Source organism: Pezoporus wallicus, unplaced genomic scaffold (genome assembly GCF_028554395.1).
Source record: "Pezoporus wallicus isolate ANWC-B61680 ecotype Strahan unplaced genomic scaffold, APGP_CSIRO_Pwel_v1 scaffold_7383, whole genome shotgun sequence".
Classification (NCBI taxonomy): domain Eukaryota; kingdom Metazoa; phylum Chordata; class Aves; order Psittaciformes; family Psittacidae; genus Pezoporus; species Pezoporus wallicus.
This window is the reverse complement of record NW_026636323.1, coordinates 1677058-1694858: the sequence shown is the minus strand read 5'-3', so window position 1 is coordinate 1694858 and position 17801 is coordinate 1677058. Positions and strand designations below refer to the sequence as shown.

Below are 17801 nucleotides of genomic sequence, written 5' to 3'. Positions count from 1 at the left end.
TAGAAAACCAGCAGATGTATATATTCTAAAAAAAAATAAATCCTGTTTACCAATACCTTGCTGTTGCAACTCATTATTGAAAATCTCAAAATAAAGAGATGATCTGATAGACTAGAATACCAGTACATACTGGAATTCTCCCCAGCACTTAATAGCAAGAACAGCTGCAAAGCTGCAAAATCCCTAAACTACAACAGTTGATCATTAGCATCATGCAGCAAGTCAGAACATGCAAAGCACTAGGTATTTTACCCAAAAGACAATTTCACTTGGATTAGTTTCCCCTTCACTTGAAGGAGAGATTACATACCTCCTACCAGTATTTTATAAGATATAACTAATAACCAGCTATGTTGACTGATTATCTCAACTAGGAGATGCTGGCTACACAGACCAAAACAGTGCTCTCTTCCAAGTTGAACAGTTGATGTCTTGTCTCCATGGTACACACACTTCCAATCCACTCATAAAAGGCTGCCCCCAAGGTCAATCTTTGGGCACTTATGAAGCAGCGACAGACAGTGACTTACCACTGCACTGTTTTCCCATGTGCCTGTGTCTGAAAGGCCTACACACAAAATCACCAGCTGCCACCCACCCTCCAAATTTATCTGTCTGCTGTTCAATGGAATGCGATGTGCAGCAGTGCCTTCATGTCAGAGCCAGCTGCAGGAAGAATTAGCTAAATCATGACTTCCTCAATCCCCTCCCTTTGCATCTAAGTCAGAGACCAACAACAAAGAATAACTTTTGACAGTCATTCACAATGCTCAATGCACAAAGTTGATTTCAACACTTACGTGAAGTTTGCTCTTCAACGTGTATGTATATACAAAAGTGAATATATACAAACACCCCTCTCCAGTGTTGCATAAAAGGTCATTTGGGCAGGAGTGCCAAGTATAGTCAAGGGAAAAAGAGGAAAATCAAAATATTGAACACCCCCCCCCCCCAAAAAAGAAAGCAAAAGCAATAAAGAAAATAATAAAAAAAAGATAAAGACAGAATAGACAGAAAGAGGAATAACATACAAAAGATTTTGGAGTTAGGAGACAAAAATGAGAATTAAAAGAAAAAAAAAAAAAGCAAAGCAGGAAAAGAAGCATTGTTGCTTCCCATACAGAAGTCTTTACTGAAAAGGAGAATCAAAATTTGCAAGTGACTCAACCTAATCTGCTCAGGGAAGTCCTGGACTTAGAAGTTCTTACTGTTTCTTAATCCTATGCATCCTGTAGTCAGTTGACCATAAAAGATTAGGTAAAGTCTATATAACACATCAAAAACATTGTCTTAGTTTGACCTCATCTTCCTTCTGAAGAGAAAGTCCTGTGGTAAAATATACCACTACTGAGTACTCAAGATTCACTTGGATGCCTAAAACTCAAAGCAACTATCAGTAAGAAATGTGGATAATTTGTACTGCATATAAGCATAACCCTTCTTCGAAAGTAAGAGAACTGCTTCAAACAGTACATTCACATGGAAAAGCATAAACCAGTAAAAAAATTCTGAATAACTCTTTAAGTATTTAAAAGTCCTCATAGAAATTCTACAACTAGGCTTTTATCAGATTATTTTATACTTCAACATCAATTCAAATCAAAGTGACAGGTTTGCAAACATCAGCAGAAATCCACTAGAAAAGCAATATACTGTGGTGCCACACAACTACAAGAAAGAGTGCTTTCCCTGAAATTAATGTAGTTATTTTTCTTACAGTGGACAATCTTCAGAGCAATGTATTGTAGAAAACACTTCTCCAAAGTGAGTCTATTTTTGCTTTTCCTCTTAACATGACGGCTTGCAATTATCTAACTGCACTGTATGAAGGCTTCTCTGCTTGGGTTTTTTTTTCTGCTTTTTCCCTTATGAAACATTTTCACAGGAGAAACTGTAAGTACTGCCTATTTTATTTTGGGAAGTCTAGACTGGCAGTGAATTAATACAAGTTGCATTCTCTTTAAATACAGAATATAATGAGAACTTTTTAATTGCTCTTTCAGTTTTTTTCATTTTTACTAGTACAGTAACTAACTACCAACAACATTTCAGGGGATATTTCTATGGACAGCAGAAGCACATCAGTGTAAAGAGTTTGGCAATCAAAATGGAAGGTATTTTGTACCAAACTGTACACACCACAAGTACTCAAATCAAGACTAAAACTCCCTGATTTAAACAAAGGTTTGATTCTATCCCTAATTACTTTGTTGGAACACACAGAAATACTGAACTCAGACATCAGCATTTAGCACTAACAGACCACAGAAAACCTGGTAAATATCTTAAAAAAAAAAAAAAAACAAAAAAAACCTGTGATAATATTTTGTTCGTCTGATATGACTCGGTGGATAAAGAACTGGCTGGATGGCTGCAAGCAAAGAGTTGTGGTCAATGGTTCAATGTCCTGCTGGAGACCAGTAACGAGTGGAGTCCTTCAGGGATCGGTGTTGGGACCAGTCTTCTTCAACATCTTTGTTGCTGACATGGACAGTGGGATTGAGTGCGCCCTCAGCAAATTTGCCGGTGACACCAAGCTGTGCGGTTTGGTTGATACCCTGGAGGGAAGGAATGCCATCCAGAGGGACCCTGACACGCTTGTGAGGTGGGCTGATGCCAACCTCATGAAGTTTAACCATGACAAGTGCAAGGTCCTACAGCTGGGTCAGAGCAATCCCAGGCACAGCTACAGGTTGGGCAAAGAAGAGATTCAGAGCAGCCCTGTGGAGAAGGACTTGGGGGTGTTGGTTGATGAGAAAATGAACATGAGCCGGCTTCAGTGTGCAGCCCAGAAGGCCAACCTGGGCTGCATCAAAAGGAGCGTGACCAGCAGGTCAAAGGAGGTGATCCTGCCCCTCTACTCTGCTCTCATGAGAGATCACTTGCAGTATTGTGTGCAGTTGTGGTGTCCTCAACATAAAAAGGACATGGAACTGTTGGAACAAGTCCAGAGGAGGCCATGAGGATGATCAGGGGACTGGAGCACCTCCCAGATGAAGCCAGGCTGAGGAAGTTGGGGCTGTTCAGCCTGGAGAAGAGAAGGCTGCGTGGAGACCTCATAGCAGCCTTCCAATATCTGAAGGGGGCCTATAGGGATGCTGGGGTGGGACTCTTCATCAGGGACTGTAGTGACAGGACAAGGGGTAATGGGTTAAAACTTAAACAGGATAAGTTTAGATTGGATATAAGGAAGAAGTTCTTTCCTGTGAGGGTGATGAGGCACTGGAATGGGCTGCCCAGAGAAGTTGTGAATGCTCCATCCCTGGCAGTGTTCCAGGCCAGGTTGGACAGAGCCTTGGGTGGCTTGTTTTAGGGTGCGGTGTCCCTGCCCATGGCAGGGGGGTTGGAACTAGATGATCTTAAGGTCCTTTCCAACCCTAACTGTTCTATGATTCTATGAGTCTATGATGGGTGGTTTTCAACAGGTCAAAACCTAAAAGCTCTGAAGGACAACCACAATTACATGGCAACAGGCACAAACTGAAACACAGGAGGCTCTGTCTGAACATCAGGAAATTCTTCTTTTACTGTGGGGGTGAAAGAACACTGATGCAAGTTGCCCAGAAAGGCTGTGGAGTTCAAAACCAGTCTAGACAAAGTCCTGGATGACCAGCTCTGGGTGGCCTGGCTGGAGCAGGGAGTTTGCACCACATGACCTCCAGAAGTCCCTTCCAACCTCAACCCTTCTGTGATCCTGTGACATTCTAAATGGCACTTTCTTCTTACCAAGAACTTACATAGAGTATTCAGAACTTACCTATTAACATTTGAGACTAAGTATTTGACAGCTGGACACGGTTGTTATAGCTACAGCATCCTATGAGAAATTTATTGTAATAGTATTTAGTAGAGTAGATTTTACTTCAAAACCACTTTGATTTATGTGCCGCATGGTCAGACAATTACTGGTATCAGCTTCACCTTGAGTATTTTATTTTGTGCTTACATGAAGCACATTCAATAAATAAGACAGTCTATCATTTGATGGAAATCATTATTAAGGATTTCTATCAAATGGGCCTATTCTAAGGTTGTAACTTAAAAAAAGACAAACGGGCCTATTCTAATGTTGTAACTTAAAAAACGACAACTGTGGAGGGATGTGATAGAAATATAGCAAGCCAAGGCAGCATGAATATTGCAAGTAGGAAACATTTTTCATGGTCTCTTTCAATACAAGAGCTGGAGTTGTTAAATAAAACAAAACCAAAGTGAGTTGGCTTTCCACAGAGTTAAAATGTGCACTTTCCTCCCGGAGGATATGTTATGAATACCAACATTTTGTATCAACTTGACGTATTCATGCAGGAAAAATCTGCTGAGGTCTATTAAATACAAACACAGTAGCTATGGTTCGGTGAATCTTTAGAAGCCCACAAACAGGCGAGGAAACTATTCTACCAAAGTATCATGACACACCTGTGTAGCCTGTACACTTTTCCCTAAACATAATAGTTGCTATGAAAAACAGGGTAGTAAATCAGACAGACATTTCATTTGACCCACTACTGCCATTTCTATTGACTTATCCCAAAACCAATCTTTTATATGTAAGCATTCCCAAACTTAGGAAAAAGAAAACAAAATCAAGATACAGACTTAGTATCCTAGTATCTCTCACTATATGGCTAGTTAATCCAGGTATCTATGAATTACACAGTCTTTAATTTTGGAGGCCTTTATGTTTCTTTATTAGATGAGAATCTAATTAGATGAAAATCTAATGCTTAACCAAGAGTACTGAAAATACACTGCAGAGATGGGGACACAGGTTCTAGAAAAAAAACCACAACACAACATTTTTCATGTTCAGAATGCTAAGAAAACAAAATACTTCACCTTCAGAGGCCTGCAGACACCTTCTGTGATGTGTCCAACTACTTCTTGAATATTTTCTTCCACACCTACAGTTAATGTAAACACATACTAAAATTATGCAAATGTAATTCTCTTTTCTTCAAGACTATAAAACAAATAAATGTAGAAGCTACACCTCCATAAAAAGCATTATGAACTGCATGTTTTTTTCCTCCACTAGTTCACACCTCCACTGAACTTCAAATCTAACCATTAAGAAATAGCTGCATGACAAAACAGAGTCCTGAAGAGTCATTACCTTATGCTATATAACTGCTTTCTAGCACAGCATAGTGCCTGGTGATTTGAGGAAGACGAAGCCAGGAAAATCAAAAATGATCTCGCAAGAAACTGTCAGAGTAACGTTCAATATTAGCACTTCCCGAGATTAAAGAGGGGAAAAAAAAAAAAAAAGGCCAGTGAGATGCTCAAGGAGCAACAGTACAAACCCATTTTGAAAGGTCTGAACCATAAATACACGTGTCTGTCGGCATTCAGTGCTGACGTGCTCATGGCATTGTTATCAATTAAACGACATATGTACCTCCATACTACCACGTGCTGCAGCATTAGCAAATGCTTCCTCCCCAGCAGCAACTGAAACTCATCTTTTACAGAACTATATACAAAAGAGAATATTGTCCTAACTTACCGTGGAACACAAATGAATTGTTGCATGGCAACGAGTACTGTCATAAATCAATCAAACTGAAAGCAACAGATCTTCAAGCTCTCACTTCAGTAACAACTCAGAATAGATTTATGGAGAAAGCAATACTTTAATTCTAATTTAAAACTTGTCAACAGGAGTTCATCTTCAGATGGGACCCATGCAATGAACAGTAAACAAACTGACTGTGACATGTGATAGAAATCAGGTGACCTGAAGCTATATTTTACAGATCTTATTACAGACTAAAAGAGATTACCTCTGAGAGTAAAAATTATCAGAGATCTTTGCCAATAGCCCTTTACACCAAGCTATGTCAAAAGCCACGTAACAACTGATTTCAGTGTGGTGGCTGTCAGTATTCCAGCATATTAAATTGGCAAGGTAATAAAAATATGTTTATCTATTCAAGTATTGATATCAAGACAGAAACCAAGATGACAAACCACAAGACGTATGGTCTGTTATGCAACAGCCAGATACACCCTAGCAATTTACACTTTTTTTTTACTAGGAACAGTCACACTTTCACTGTTCATCAATATAACAAGCACCTAGCACATATTTGCATTAGTGTATCTAGACCAGATTGATGTAACAACAAGTTGTGTATGAAAGTTCTAGCTGAAAGTTCAAATACCAAAGGACATGGAACCTTTATATATCGCATTCTTGTGCCTTCACACGTATTTTCATGTCCCATTAGAGTATTTTAGATTCAGCAAACAGTAAGAAGAAATCTTCCATCACAATGGGTTATGTAACTCTTGCAAGTTTCAGTATGCCACACTGACAGAAAGGAATTATGGAATAAACAACTCTTAGAGACCCAAAATCACTTTTAGAAAACAGTTCATTACTGAAGTTCTGCTTCTGCCTGCCTGCTACACCATTTGTGTATCCTACATGTTTGTGTACCCTTCTGTAAGAGAGATATCTTTCTTGGACTTTGCTTGGCTTCTGCTCTCCAGTTGGGTTCCTATAACTCCATGAAAAAAAATGGGTTTCTACTGCATCCCTTAAATAGAATGCCTGAAATTCTTCCTTCCAAGTGCAAGATCTCTGTAAGACTAGAAGGCTCCTGTCAGCAGAACACCCAAGCTCCAAAGAAGAGAACCAGATGCTTTATGCTTGTCCAATATAATGCTAAATAGTTAAACTTCTCTGAATTTGTTTTCAGTGCTTAAAATTTTAATAGCATTTTTGGTCAGATTAATTTTAAAAAGTTAACATTTGAAAGTTCAACATTTTAAAACTTTTTAAAAGGTACTTGTGAATACTCAATTATGGGCTACATAGTTTGCTCTCTTTTAAAGTAAAAACTGGGATAGGAACACTTCTTCAGCAATGTGGCATTCACACAGTTTTTCTTCCACTAAGACCAAATCCATCTTTACTTCACCCCTGAATTAAAATAAAAAAAAAAATCAGTACCATCTGCAAAAAGCTACTCAGGTTGAAATTAAAGTTAAAACATTTGACTAACCTAACTTTAGAACCCTGGTTAGGTGTCTTATCTATAGCAGTTGCTTGGGCTTCCTCTATAGGGAATGGAAGAAAAACCCCCAAACAATTGAGGTGAAAGCCTCCAGAAATGCCTACATTAGATCTAACTTTTGGTAAGATCTGCCCTCTGGAAATGCAAATCTCTGTTGTTAACTGTAACAGCAATTAAAAAAGACGTCCACTTTTAAAACTGGCTATGTAAAATTAAGTCAATCTCTGCTTGGAACCTGCACAAGAAGACACCTCAAGACTGCAGGGAATTCAACTTGAACCTCTCAGTACTAGAAACACTGTACTCACTGATTACCCACTACAAACTCAGAATCTGTATTTATGTAAAGCATATAATCTCAAGGTACTTCATCCAGCTACAGTTCCTATTAAATATTTCTTATTAAATCTAGAGGTATCCCATTAAGTACTGCTTTGTCTTGCAGATCTTATTGCATAATCATCCTTGTCATCAAAACAAATCTCCCAAAGATGCAGAGGTATAGTTAACAGACAGCACCTCCCAGGCTTTGCTGCTTCCAGTATGAAGCTAAGAATCCTTTTTTACATTTCTTCAGAACTGTACATCAGTGATGGCAAACCCATTCCTGGACAGCTTAGGAAAACATATTTTTCCTTCAGACAGGAATACTGAATCTCTTGTTCCTACTCATCTCTTGGGAAAAAAAGTTCTGACCTGGTGATTTAAAAAAAAAAAAAAAAAAAAAATCCTCAAAACGTTTATATGCTCTGGATTCTGAAGTAATTTACTCTGATCTATGACTGAAATGCTCTTCATACATCTAATTACATGGTCATAGCATCTCAGACTAATGCCCTGACAGAAGTACAAGGGATTTAATAGCTAAATAAATCACTGCATGAAAAGGTAGAAAAATTTCATAATAGAATGAAGGCCTAGGCAGCAGCAGTAGCCCAAGCAACAGCAGAACCATATACGGGAGGCCAACTTGTCCTGAAGGACTCCCCAGTTACAGCAGAAGCATCAGACATTCACCTGCAAAGTACGTCTATGTCTTTTCCTCTACCATCAAATCATCACAAGGCCTGCTTTCCCATCTCCCTGAGACAGTCAGTAAACAATATTAAATTCACTTCTATAGTACTCTGTGTAACTGTAGATAAAACTCAACATTGCTTCAGTTAGATTTACAATATTTCCTAAAGTCTCCTTTCTCATACTGTTAATTAGGAAAGCCAACTGCTTGATGAGACGCTCAGCATGACCTGGCAATGTGCGCTCACAGCCCAGAAAGCCAACTACATGATGGGCTGCATCAAAAGAAATGTGGCCAGCAGGTCAAGCGAGGTGATCCTGCCCCTTTACTCTGCTCTTGTGAGACCTGACCTGCAGTACTGTGTCTGGCTCTGGGGCTCCCAACACAAGAGGGACATGAACTTGCTTGAGCAAGGCTAAAGGAGGGCCATGAAGATGATCAGAGGGCTGAAGCACTCCTCCTACGAAGACAAGCTGAGAGAATAGGGCTTTTTCAGCCTGGAAAAGAGAAGTCTCTGGGGAGACCTTATTACAGCTTTCCAATACCTAAAGGGGGCCTACAAGAAAGCTGGAGAGGGACTTTTTACAAGGGCATGTAGTGACAGGACAAAGGAGAATCTACCCTGACAGAGCAGCCTACTTTGACCTCTGTAACTTTACATGATGTCACATGACAGAAAAAAAAATTATATTTTACTTGTAGCATAGAAGAAAGAGAATTACAGAGAGAAGGAATTCTATTTTTCAAAATTACTGAACAAATAAGCAAGGCATAATAGGAATACTCAACATGTCAATAAGCAACCCTATACGGCAATGTTTTTGGAGACATATGTATTCATACATTTTACAGACAATTTTTTGAACTCTCAGCTACAGTCTAAAATGTCCCTTTGAAAATTTAGTGTAAATCTGTTACAAGCATAGTAAAATGAGAAGAGTGCATCTTGAAATAGTCTTCTTTGTTAAGGGTTTTCTTTTGATAAACTGCAGTCACCACCTATTCTGAAATTATTCCCAGGAAATCTAAGCTCACACTCTCGTAACTGTAGCACAGCCCAAGAAATTTATCACAGATAAATCACAGACTTATCACAGACTTAACTTTCTATCACTTCCCAATTTATGATTTAAAATCTAGTACTACCTTCAATAGTTACAAGCTTTAACATAGCTTCTAGGTGCTCTTTTTCAGAAGCTGTAGCTTGATGCAACCAGGCCAGCATGTCTCCTATGTACCTAAAGACAAACAGAAATTTGTTTAAATCAGAAGTTTATGGTGTCAGGGATTCGAAATGCCAACAGGCAAAAGAAGAATTACTTCACATACATTCTTGCTAGTACTGTACCTCAGAGGATCATGTGAGTGCATTTCAATAGGGCGGGGAGTACCACTCAGACCTCCTCTAGTGAGAGCATCTATAAAGCCACGGACCACAGCACTCCTCCTAGCTGTTCCAAACTCATCCAACGTGTACCTGTTATTGAAAGATGAAAATGGGTAAAACAAAACAGTTCACCTTATCAGAGTTTACTAGCTCAACTTTACAGTTAATACAAGCAACCATTTTTATAGTTCTAGGAATCTTGCATCAATATTTCTGATATAAAGCATTCAAAACTATCTGATTTTCCCATCTAATCTAAGAAGATACTAAAGGTAACTTCTTCTTGACCCTCCCATTCTCTCACCTCACGCAAATACATAAATGAAAAATCAGCTTTTACATTTTTCTACATATAAACACTTATACATGTGTACATGATTAGTAGCAAAAAAAATACTTTCATTTAATACTTGTTCACTGGTTTTAATCAAATTAGTCTTAGATATTTAATCAATGGACAATTACAGCCCAGAGTGCACAATCTCAAATGGCTTTCTGGTAGTAGAGAAGATACCAACAACATACATGCAGCTCATTTTTTGGAGCAGGCTACCTTCCTACTGGGGCTGATGCATGATAGCAAACAAAGGATGGGAACTGAGCACTGCTAACATCCCTGCTACTGCTGCTTAGAAACAGGATTTCTGCAAGCCACGTAGCACTTCTTCAAAAACAAATTTAAGCATTTTGAACAAAACACATAAATTACAAAGGAGAAAAAGAAAATACTCATGACAGTTTATTTTTCCAATATAAATGCCAAAGAATAAGCATGGTGTCACTCACCAATGACACCCAGCAGCTGAACAGATAGAAAAATAATAACAAAAAGCATGTTACTCACTGACTAAAGTTAAATGAGTACTGCATTCACAATTAACAGATGTGGAAAACAAAAACAAAACAAACAAACAAAAAAGCCCCAACCAAAACCCAAAAGAAAATAGTATACTCTTTTAAATAGGTAACAAGTTCTATTAGATTTCTATTATGCTATAAGAAGTCATAGGGATCCTTCACTTTCGCTCTTTTTAATCAACATTACTATTTGGGGGGGGGGGGGAGCACACTGAAGAATCCACAAATTTCTGTTTAAATCCTTCATACACTGTACTTGTTAACTCAGAGAGTAAATAGCTAAGTTAAAAAAAGAAGTCTAATGAAAGTCTTTAATAAATTGCTATTTACAAAAATTATGCAATTAAAAGTGGGAATGATCTGGGAGCTGCCAACTACTCACAGACCAGGAGTAGCAGCAGTGCAGTGAAAAATCAAGTGTTCGTAGAAACCAGATAAGCTTTTCTTTTTTCCTCTTTCATAAACAGCAATATAATAAAACATTAAAAATACAGCAGCAAAACAGATCTTGGGTTCTTGTTATTAGATTTGAAAACAACATATAATAATGATAATTTTGTTTTAAAAAGAAAACTACTAGTCTTTGTTTTGCTCTCAGTAGAACAGGGTACAAATATTACAAAATCCTGCATCTTAAAAAATTCAGTAATAACTGAATTTACACTTGTTAACATTTGGATTTTTTTCAACCCAGCTTCAATTTTTAAAATCCCAGTAAAGCAATGATCGCTGGGGGGAGAGGAAGAAGATGAAGTAAAAGCTCTGAAAACCAGAGTGGATGATGGAAGAGAACACTGCTTTGAGCTATGATGTATTTCCTATGAAACAGTTTTGTGTTACAACCAGGAAGAGGAAAACAAACTGAAATGCTTATTTCACATCCCTAGTGACTGCAGTTCCCAAAAGTCCATCCATGGCACAACCTTTCTGCCATCCTAAGTTAACAAGACATAAGTCCATATAAGAAAACAAGAATTTGTAGCTTTGTTTCTAAACTCCTGCCTCCTCCATCTCACTCACTTTCACCCAATCAAATCACAATCTTTATCAGATGCAAGGGCAATGATCTAGAGAAATCACAGCAATGCTGATACAACAATTTAAATACTTTCTTGTATGACATAATTTTTACATTTTAAACTCTGTTATGTACTGAAGGTATACAAAAATTTTTGGAATGCAATAAATTAAATCTTAAAGCATCAGTATTGCAATTTTCACAATACTTCTGTAGCAAAGTAGTTTAGCACAATAATCTATGATGAGAGACATATTGCTACATCTTCTACAGTAATGTTTAATTTCGCACTTTAGGCAAGAGAGAAGTTCTACCTACCAAGGGCTACCTTCGGTAACACTAGTACTGCTGATAGTCAGAGAGGTGTCAGAAGACAAATAAAGTCTCTTTTGCAGATTCATTTTAACCTGGACAGTTGTGGATTTATACAGAATATATTTGGGTTTTTTTCCCCCTAAATGTTCAGAAATCAAAATAATGGTTTTATGAAGTTTGCAAGTAACATAATTTAACAAAATAAGTATTTCCAGAAAAATAAAACTGTTTCCATAAATGCCCCTATAAAATGCTGTGAACACAGTTGTGATTGATCCCTTGCAGCTGTGAATGAGGGCCTGGAGGGCACAAAGCAAGAAAGGACTCCGTGGTCCGCAGCTATGACACAACGCACTGCAATCACCACATGTAGTAGCTGGGGAGGTCAAGTGACACCACCTCCCTCACATCAACCAGCAGAACTGACTGAGCATGTCAAGATGTGCATTCTCTCGCATACTGACACTATTTTTAAGGTCCACTTGCGCTATGCATTTTCCCCATGAAGAGCTCCATGGAGGTTTACACTGTCACACCTTTGCACATTTCACACTCTTAAAGACAAGGCTAGCCTTTGACAAATCACCTAAGGATTCTGCTGTCCTGGATGCCTGTGGCTGAAAGTAATTTGCAATAGCTGCAAAATGTGATGAATGCAGTTTTCAAAACAAAACCCTAAAAAGCAAAGAAGTGGAAGTACCTCTTCAGCTACAGTCACCCCAAATAAAAGTAGTTCTTACACTGCCACCTCGTGGTTTAGTTGTCTCTACTAAGTCCCTTCAGCAAATTGTGGTTTTTACATATATATATATATATATATATATACACATATATATATGTATGCACCCCTATGCTTTATATGCCCATATGCAATAGATTTTTTTTAATAGGTTACTGTGCAACTCATAATGGAAAACATTCTTACTACCAGAAGAATTTCAGTAAAAGCTAATTTAGCCTTTATCAATTTTAATCTTTGGGTATGTAAATGAGACAATCACATGCTTTGGACAGCTTTTTTTTTTTTTTCTTCAGAAAAACCCTACAATGACAGCAGCAGAAATTCAAAATTCCCTTAAATAAAAACAGTCTGACATTTTACTTTAATTAGAAACCATTAAGTTGGAAAAAGCCCAGTGACATTTACTGTACCATAATTATGTCAGACTCCTGAAATTTGAAGGAGTTGAACCATCATTTTTTTATATTTTTATTTTTAAAAAATATCTGCCACAGGACTATATTGTCACCATCCTTGGCACTGTAATTCATGCCCATCTTTAAATTTTATGGGCTGGAAATACTCCTTTCTGTTAGAGATAATAGTGAACATTTACTTACTTATACAGGACAGGTCTATCTTTTAAAGCTTCCATGGCTTGAGCGAGCACTGGAGAAATGTCACATGATTCTTGTGTCAAAGTCCTGCATTCATCTATAAAATACCAACACAGATAAAAGCGCATTCTTTACACTGTAAGACCTTTTATAACAAGTTGTCAAACACAAAAATCAGTTAAAAACTCAAGAGTCTATTTTTGATTTTGAATTGAAGCCTTCAGAATATGCTACCTGGCCTACTTTGTGTTAATGTAACTAAATTAGCAATAAAGCATAAAGCAATACTTCACTGCAAAATGGATGTCCATCATAAATTTCAACAAGAATAAATATTAAAGGAAGCTTAATATCTATTTGCACCCCCACTTGCAAATGTTAAACCATTCAGCCATCAGAATTCTGTCAGGCTCCTTTATAACTGTTTACTACATTCAAGATAAACTATTAAGAAAAAAAGGAGCGATTATTTAAGAAGCTGTGGGTTTGTTTTGATTGGGTATTTTTATTGGTGTCTGTTTGCAAGTTTTTTGTTGTTGGGATTTTTTGTTTGTTTCTTTTTTGTTTGGTTTTGGTATTTTTTACTTTAATCACATTAACTTTATAATCTTGTACATTCCATGCAGGAATGTAGAAATCACGCAAACTAAATCAAACATCAGCATAAAATTCACTGACTTATCATTAAGGTGCAACCACAACCATTATCTGAGGTTTCAGCATGCACTGAACAACAGCTAATGAATACAGTATCGCACTGCAGCATAATTTTTTTTTCCAACAAATCTTCCTGTCAAGGTACAGGTACAGAGAACTAACAAAAAAGCATCTACATTTTACACTATCAAGATGTAATATCAAACACTGATGCTTGGATCCATGCAAAAAAAATAATCACCTACTATCATGCAAAAGAGCATCCTTATAAAACATGGTTGTGTTGAGTTTTTTTCTTTTTTAAAGATAATAACCTACTCCTCCTACTAAACTCGATCTTACTACCGGATTGTCAAAACTGAAAATGTCCCTGAAACCTGCAAGAAAATGAAATGCCACACACTTAACAATTTGGTTAGACTACCAAACTGTAGTTGCTGTTCTCTGTGGAAAACCATCTAAAAATACAAATAATAGACTTTTACTAACAGAGATGAGATTAGCCCCAAAAAGGAGAGACTCTCCAATTAACTATTTTATTCACAACAGATCTTTCACTAAGAAGGAAACCCAAAGCCTTGTTAATGAATCTTGGAAAGAGTTTTTGCTGAGTTCAATCCACATGAAGAAATTAAAGGAATCATCATAATAATTTTCATAAACATAAAAACATTTAGTCCTACTTTGAGTCCATCTGTAAAGTCGCTCGTAAGATGTCTCTTGCAGTAAAGCCATCTGTTCCATAATTTCCAAACTACAAGACAGAAAGATTTTATTTGCAAGTACTACTTTAGATAGTACTAGCAAAGACATGTGCAAATCAAATACACCATTATTAAAATAATGAAAATTTTAAAAGATACTACTATTCTTCAGTGTTTTGTGCAATACTCTCTATAGTCATAGAAAGTAAAGAATATAACCTTGCTGTAACTTCTGCTTTTAACTAGTAAATGGTTATCTTACACTCATTTATGTGGCACTCACCCTGCCCTTTGCTGATTTGTCCGGAGGAGAATCTTGACATCATCATGAATTTGCTTTACTCTTCCCAAAGCCTTGAAAAAATCCTAAATCAATAATAAATAAATAAAAAGAAAAGCAGAGTTCAAAAGCATTAGCTTCTTAGCCAGATCTCTAGCACTCTATACTCCCCATTTCAATTCCATACTTACATTCCTTACAGGTCTGTGTACCAAGTGCTGCTTTTAAAATACAAGCCCCCCTTTGCCACTCCTCATTTTTCATTCCACCTTAAAAGCCTTTGGAATTTTTTCTTTCCTGTTGTATCATGCTTTTCTTCGACAAAACCCCAAAAAGTAACAATAGCAGCAAAGATGTGTTTTTAACCTGTCTTTTACATAGCGTGTGCGTATTTTACATTTATTAGTTAACACTTCAGGGAGATTCTGAGGACATTACTATGCATTCCATCATCTTCTCCCCATTAATGTTAGCAACTATCATGTTTCAGTTTGCTCTTTAAAGTACAAGGACTACAGGTTGATTTTTTTTGTTTTAATATAATGGGGTAACAATTTCTAAGAAAAAGAAAACATTTGCAGTAGAGTAAACCAAGTTTTTTCAGGACAATCTTCCCTCCCTGTATAACTCAGCAGCAGCAGTGAAGAAAAAAGAAATACCCTAAAAGACACAGACATATGAGCAAATGGAAAAATCCACTAACATTTTCAAACATATGTCTTACAATGAAGACATCTTTCAGACATCATGGAGGGGACTAGTTAATGCAGATATAACTGTTATATCTTCTGTGATTTGAACACAGTTTGCCTCAGGAAAGTAGAGTTTTATTCCGGCATAAGTCACATAAAAATATATACATTTTAAGTGAAGTAGGATACTGACTGAACCTACTGCCTTGCATCAAGTGTGTTGAAGATAATGTTTATTAAAACCCAAATCCTTCTTCCTTCAGGGAAAAATAAAAACCAAAACAAAACAAACCAAACTTTAAAAAACTGCCAAAAGAAGCCTGACTAAAAATGTTTTAAGCACGCTGGTTGATTCTATCATAGGGAAAATGCACACACACGATTTTACTGAAGTCTGCCATTTCAGTAGCACAACTATGACTGTATCTCTGTTACATCTGCACATTTTTTAGACAGATCAAAGTATCAAAGGACTAATCCTCATTCTGCTGCAAGCTGAGCACTGAATAAATGGCACAGCACTGCTGTCATTGTTCCCTGCAACATGTGTTTTTAGAAACCTGAATGCTCTTTCACAGTAGTAGCTGGCACAAAAGCACACAGCAATTACTCAAGTGCACAATCATTTAACACATTCCGTTTATGCTTTCATTAGCACTGTTTATGGTTATCTGTTCCATGTTTTTAATAATGCTATAACTGCAACTACAGACAGGATGCCTGTGGAACAAGATAGTATGTCTCAGCAGGTAGCCTACATTTAAGTGAAGGTTTCTATGCAACTACAATAATAAAAATCTGTTAGGTGCACTCAGTTCTCTGGTTATTCAGTTTCTGCTTTTAGTGCAGAACAATATGCCTTTCTATTAAAACCATAAACACTCAAAAACTTGTTTTGGAAGGTGCCTAAAAATGAATCAGCACATAACATCTTCATCAACCATATGCAAAATGCACACAGGCACAAAGGTGAAGTGCTGCAAATTTCTCATTTGCTTTATTTTAATATGATGAAGTTTTAAAACATTTTCACTTAAAATTCAGAGTTCATAAAGGTCTTTTTGAAATGAAGAACCATACGATAACTCATTTGCCTCTTTAACTCATCATATAAACTAGAATTTAATGTTGATTTTCTTTCTTGTTCCTTGAATCTTTCATGACACATTTCCAACTCATCAGAAACTCACCATTCTGTTAAAAGGTAAGCTCCTCTATAAGAAATTAAACTACAAACTGATAATAAGATCTCATGTACAATTCAGCTAGGATGATTCTACATTTTAGTTCAGGGCAAAGCTTTTAATATTCATTGAGATACCTCAGTAATTGGCTCATCTTTTGTGCCTCGAAGGAGGTTCATTTCATCTGCTGTCAGTTGGAATTTTGCTATAAATGCATCTGCAACTTGTGCTTTCATTTCTAGTCTCTGACTGTAATAAAACAAAGGAAGAGGACATTACTTTTTTTATGCTCATTTCAGATTTACTTTACATATTCATACTTTTGGAAATACAATTAGCATTAGAAATCAGTATTATTAAATTATAACAGTATGTTCTTGCCACCAAACACTTGAGTTACATCTTCACATACAATTTTCTATTAAGCTTACCTAGATAACTGAGTAAAGGCAATATAATGGTAAGTTTGCACATATGAAAAGTAGTAAGTTCTTTCAAAAATATTACTTTAGCATTTTTATCACAAATTATCTAATTCAGATACTTTGCGCTCATACAGTTGTAACGGTTGCAGTTATTTTCTTTCAAATTCATCAAGGAAAGAGTAAGGTTTCAAGTCACACTTTCTGAGACACACAAAGGGCTGTAGCACCCTAAATGAGAAAATAATCATCTAATAGACCCATTTCTTTTTAACAACATACAGTCAGGATACAAATTTACCAATCTCACAAGCAATCAAAACGTAATGGCTAACTCTCTTGCTGATTACTCTCCCTGAAATGAACACAGCAGGGATGTAATATGCCAACGCCATCTTGTGGACAGTATCGTTTTGCACGTTTCGTCATACACATTACAACCACAGGACCTGAATGAATATAGTTTTATTCCACAGGAAGGGTCTGTAATTCTTGTAGCAACAGAAAATTAGCTCAAACTGTGGTTTGAGCACACAGCATTCCAGGAAATAAAGACTACTTTTTCAAGACATTGAGAAGACACTAGTTATCTGTAGAAGAATAAGGCTCCATTACATCTAGATCATTTCAGCTTCCAATGTAGTTACTGCCAGATAAACACACTTATTATAGGGTGGTAAGACAGGCAAGGACACTTCTAATACTGACTGCAATAATTAAATTTCCCTGCAAGATCAAAGCTTGAAAAGCAAGCTTGCTTTTATTTACTCCTTCTCTACTATTTAACTAGTGTCTGGACTTCATTCAGCTGAAGAAGCATGGAAATCCAGCTTCCTTTCCGTAGACATGGATAACCTTCCCACCCTGCAGTACTACAAACTCTTTTAGAAATCAGATCAAATA

At 36.9% G+C, this 17801-nt stretch overlaps 1 protein-coding gene across 3 annotated transcripts in view; it reads right to left on the bottom strand.

Annotated features, from left to right (window-relative positions):
• COG6 (component of oligomeric golgi complex 6) overlaps positions 1–17801 on the bottom strand; it is a 54380-nt gene that overhangs the window by 20931 nt on the left and 15648 nt on the right. For all 3 annotated transcript variants that reach the window (XM_057399997.1, XM_057399999.1, XM_057399998.1), the window contains exons 5-11: positions 16614–16725; positions 14604–14686; positions 14300–14370; positions 12963–13056; positions 9392–9520; positions 9190–9281; positions 4840–4904 (exon numbers count right to left, since the gene is read on the bottom strand). In XM_057399997.1, coding sequence (XP_057255980.1) covers positions 4840–4904; positions 9190–9281; positions 9392–9520; positions 12963–13056; positions 14300–14370; positions 14604–14686; positions 16614–16725 — 646 coding nt within the window. The remainder of the gene's footprint in view (positions 1–4839; positions 4905–9189; positions 9282–9391; positions 9521–12962; positions 13057–14299; positions 14371–14603; positions 14687–16613; positions 16726–17801) is intronic.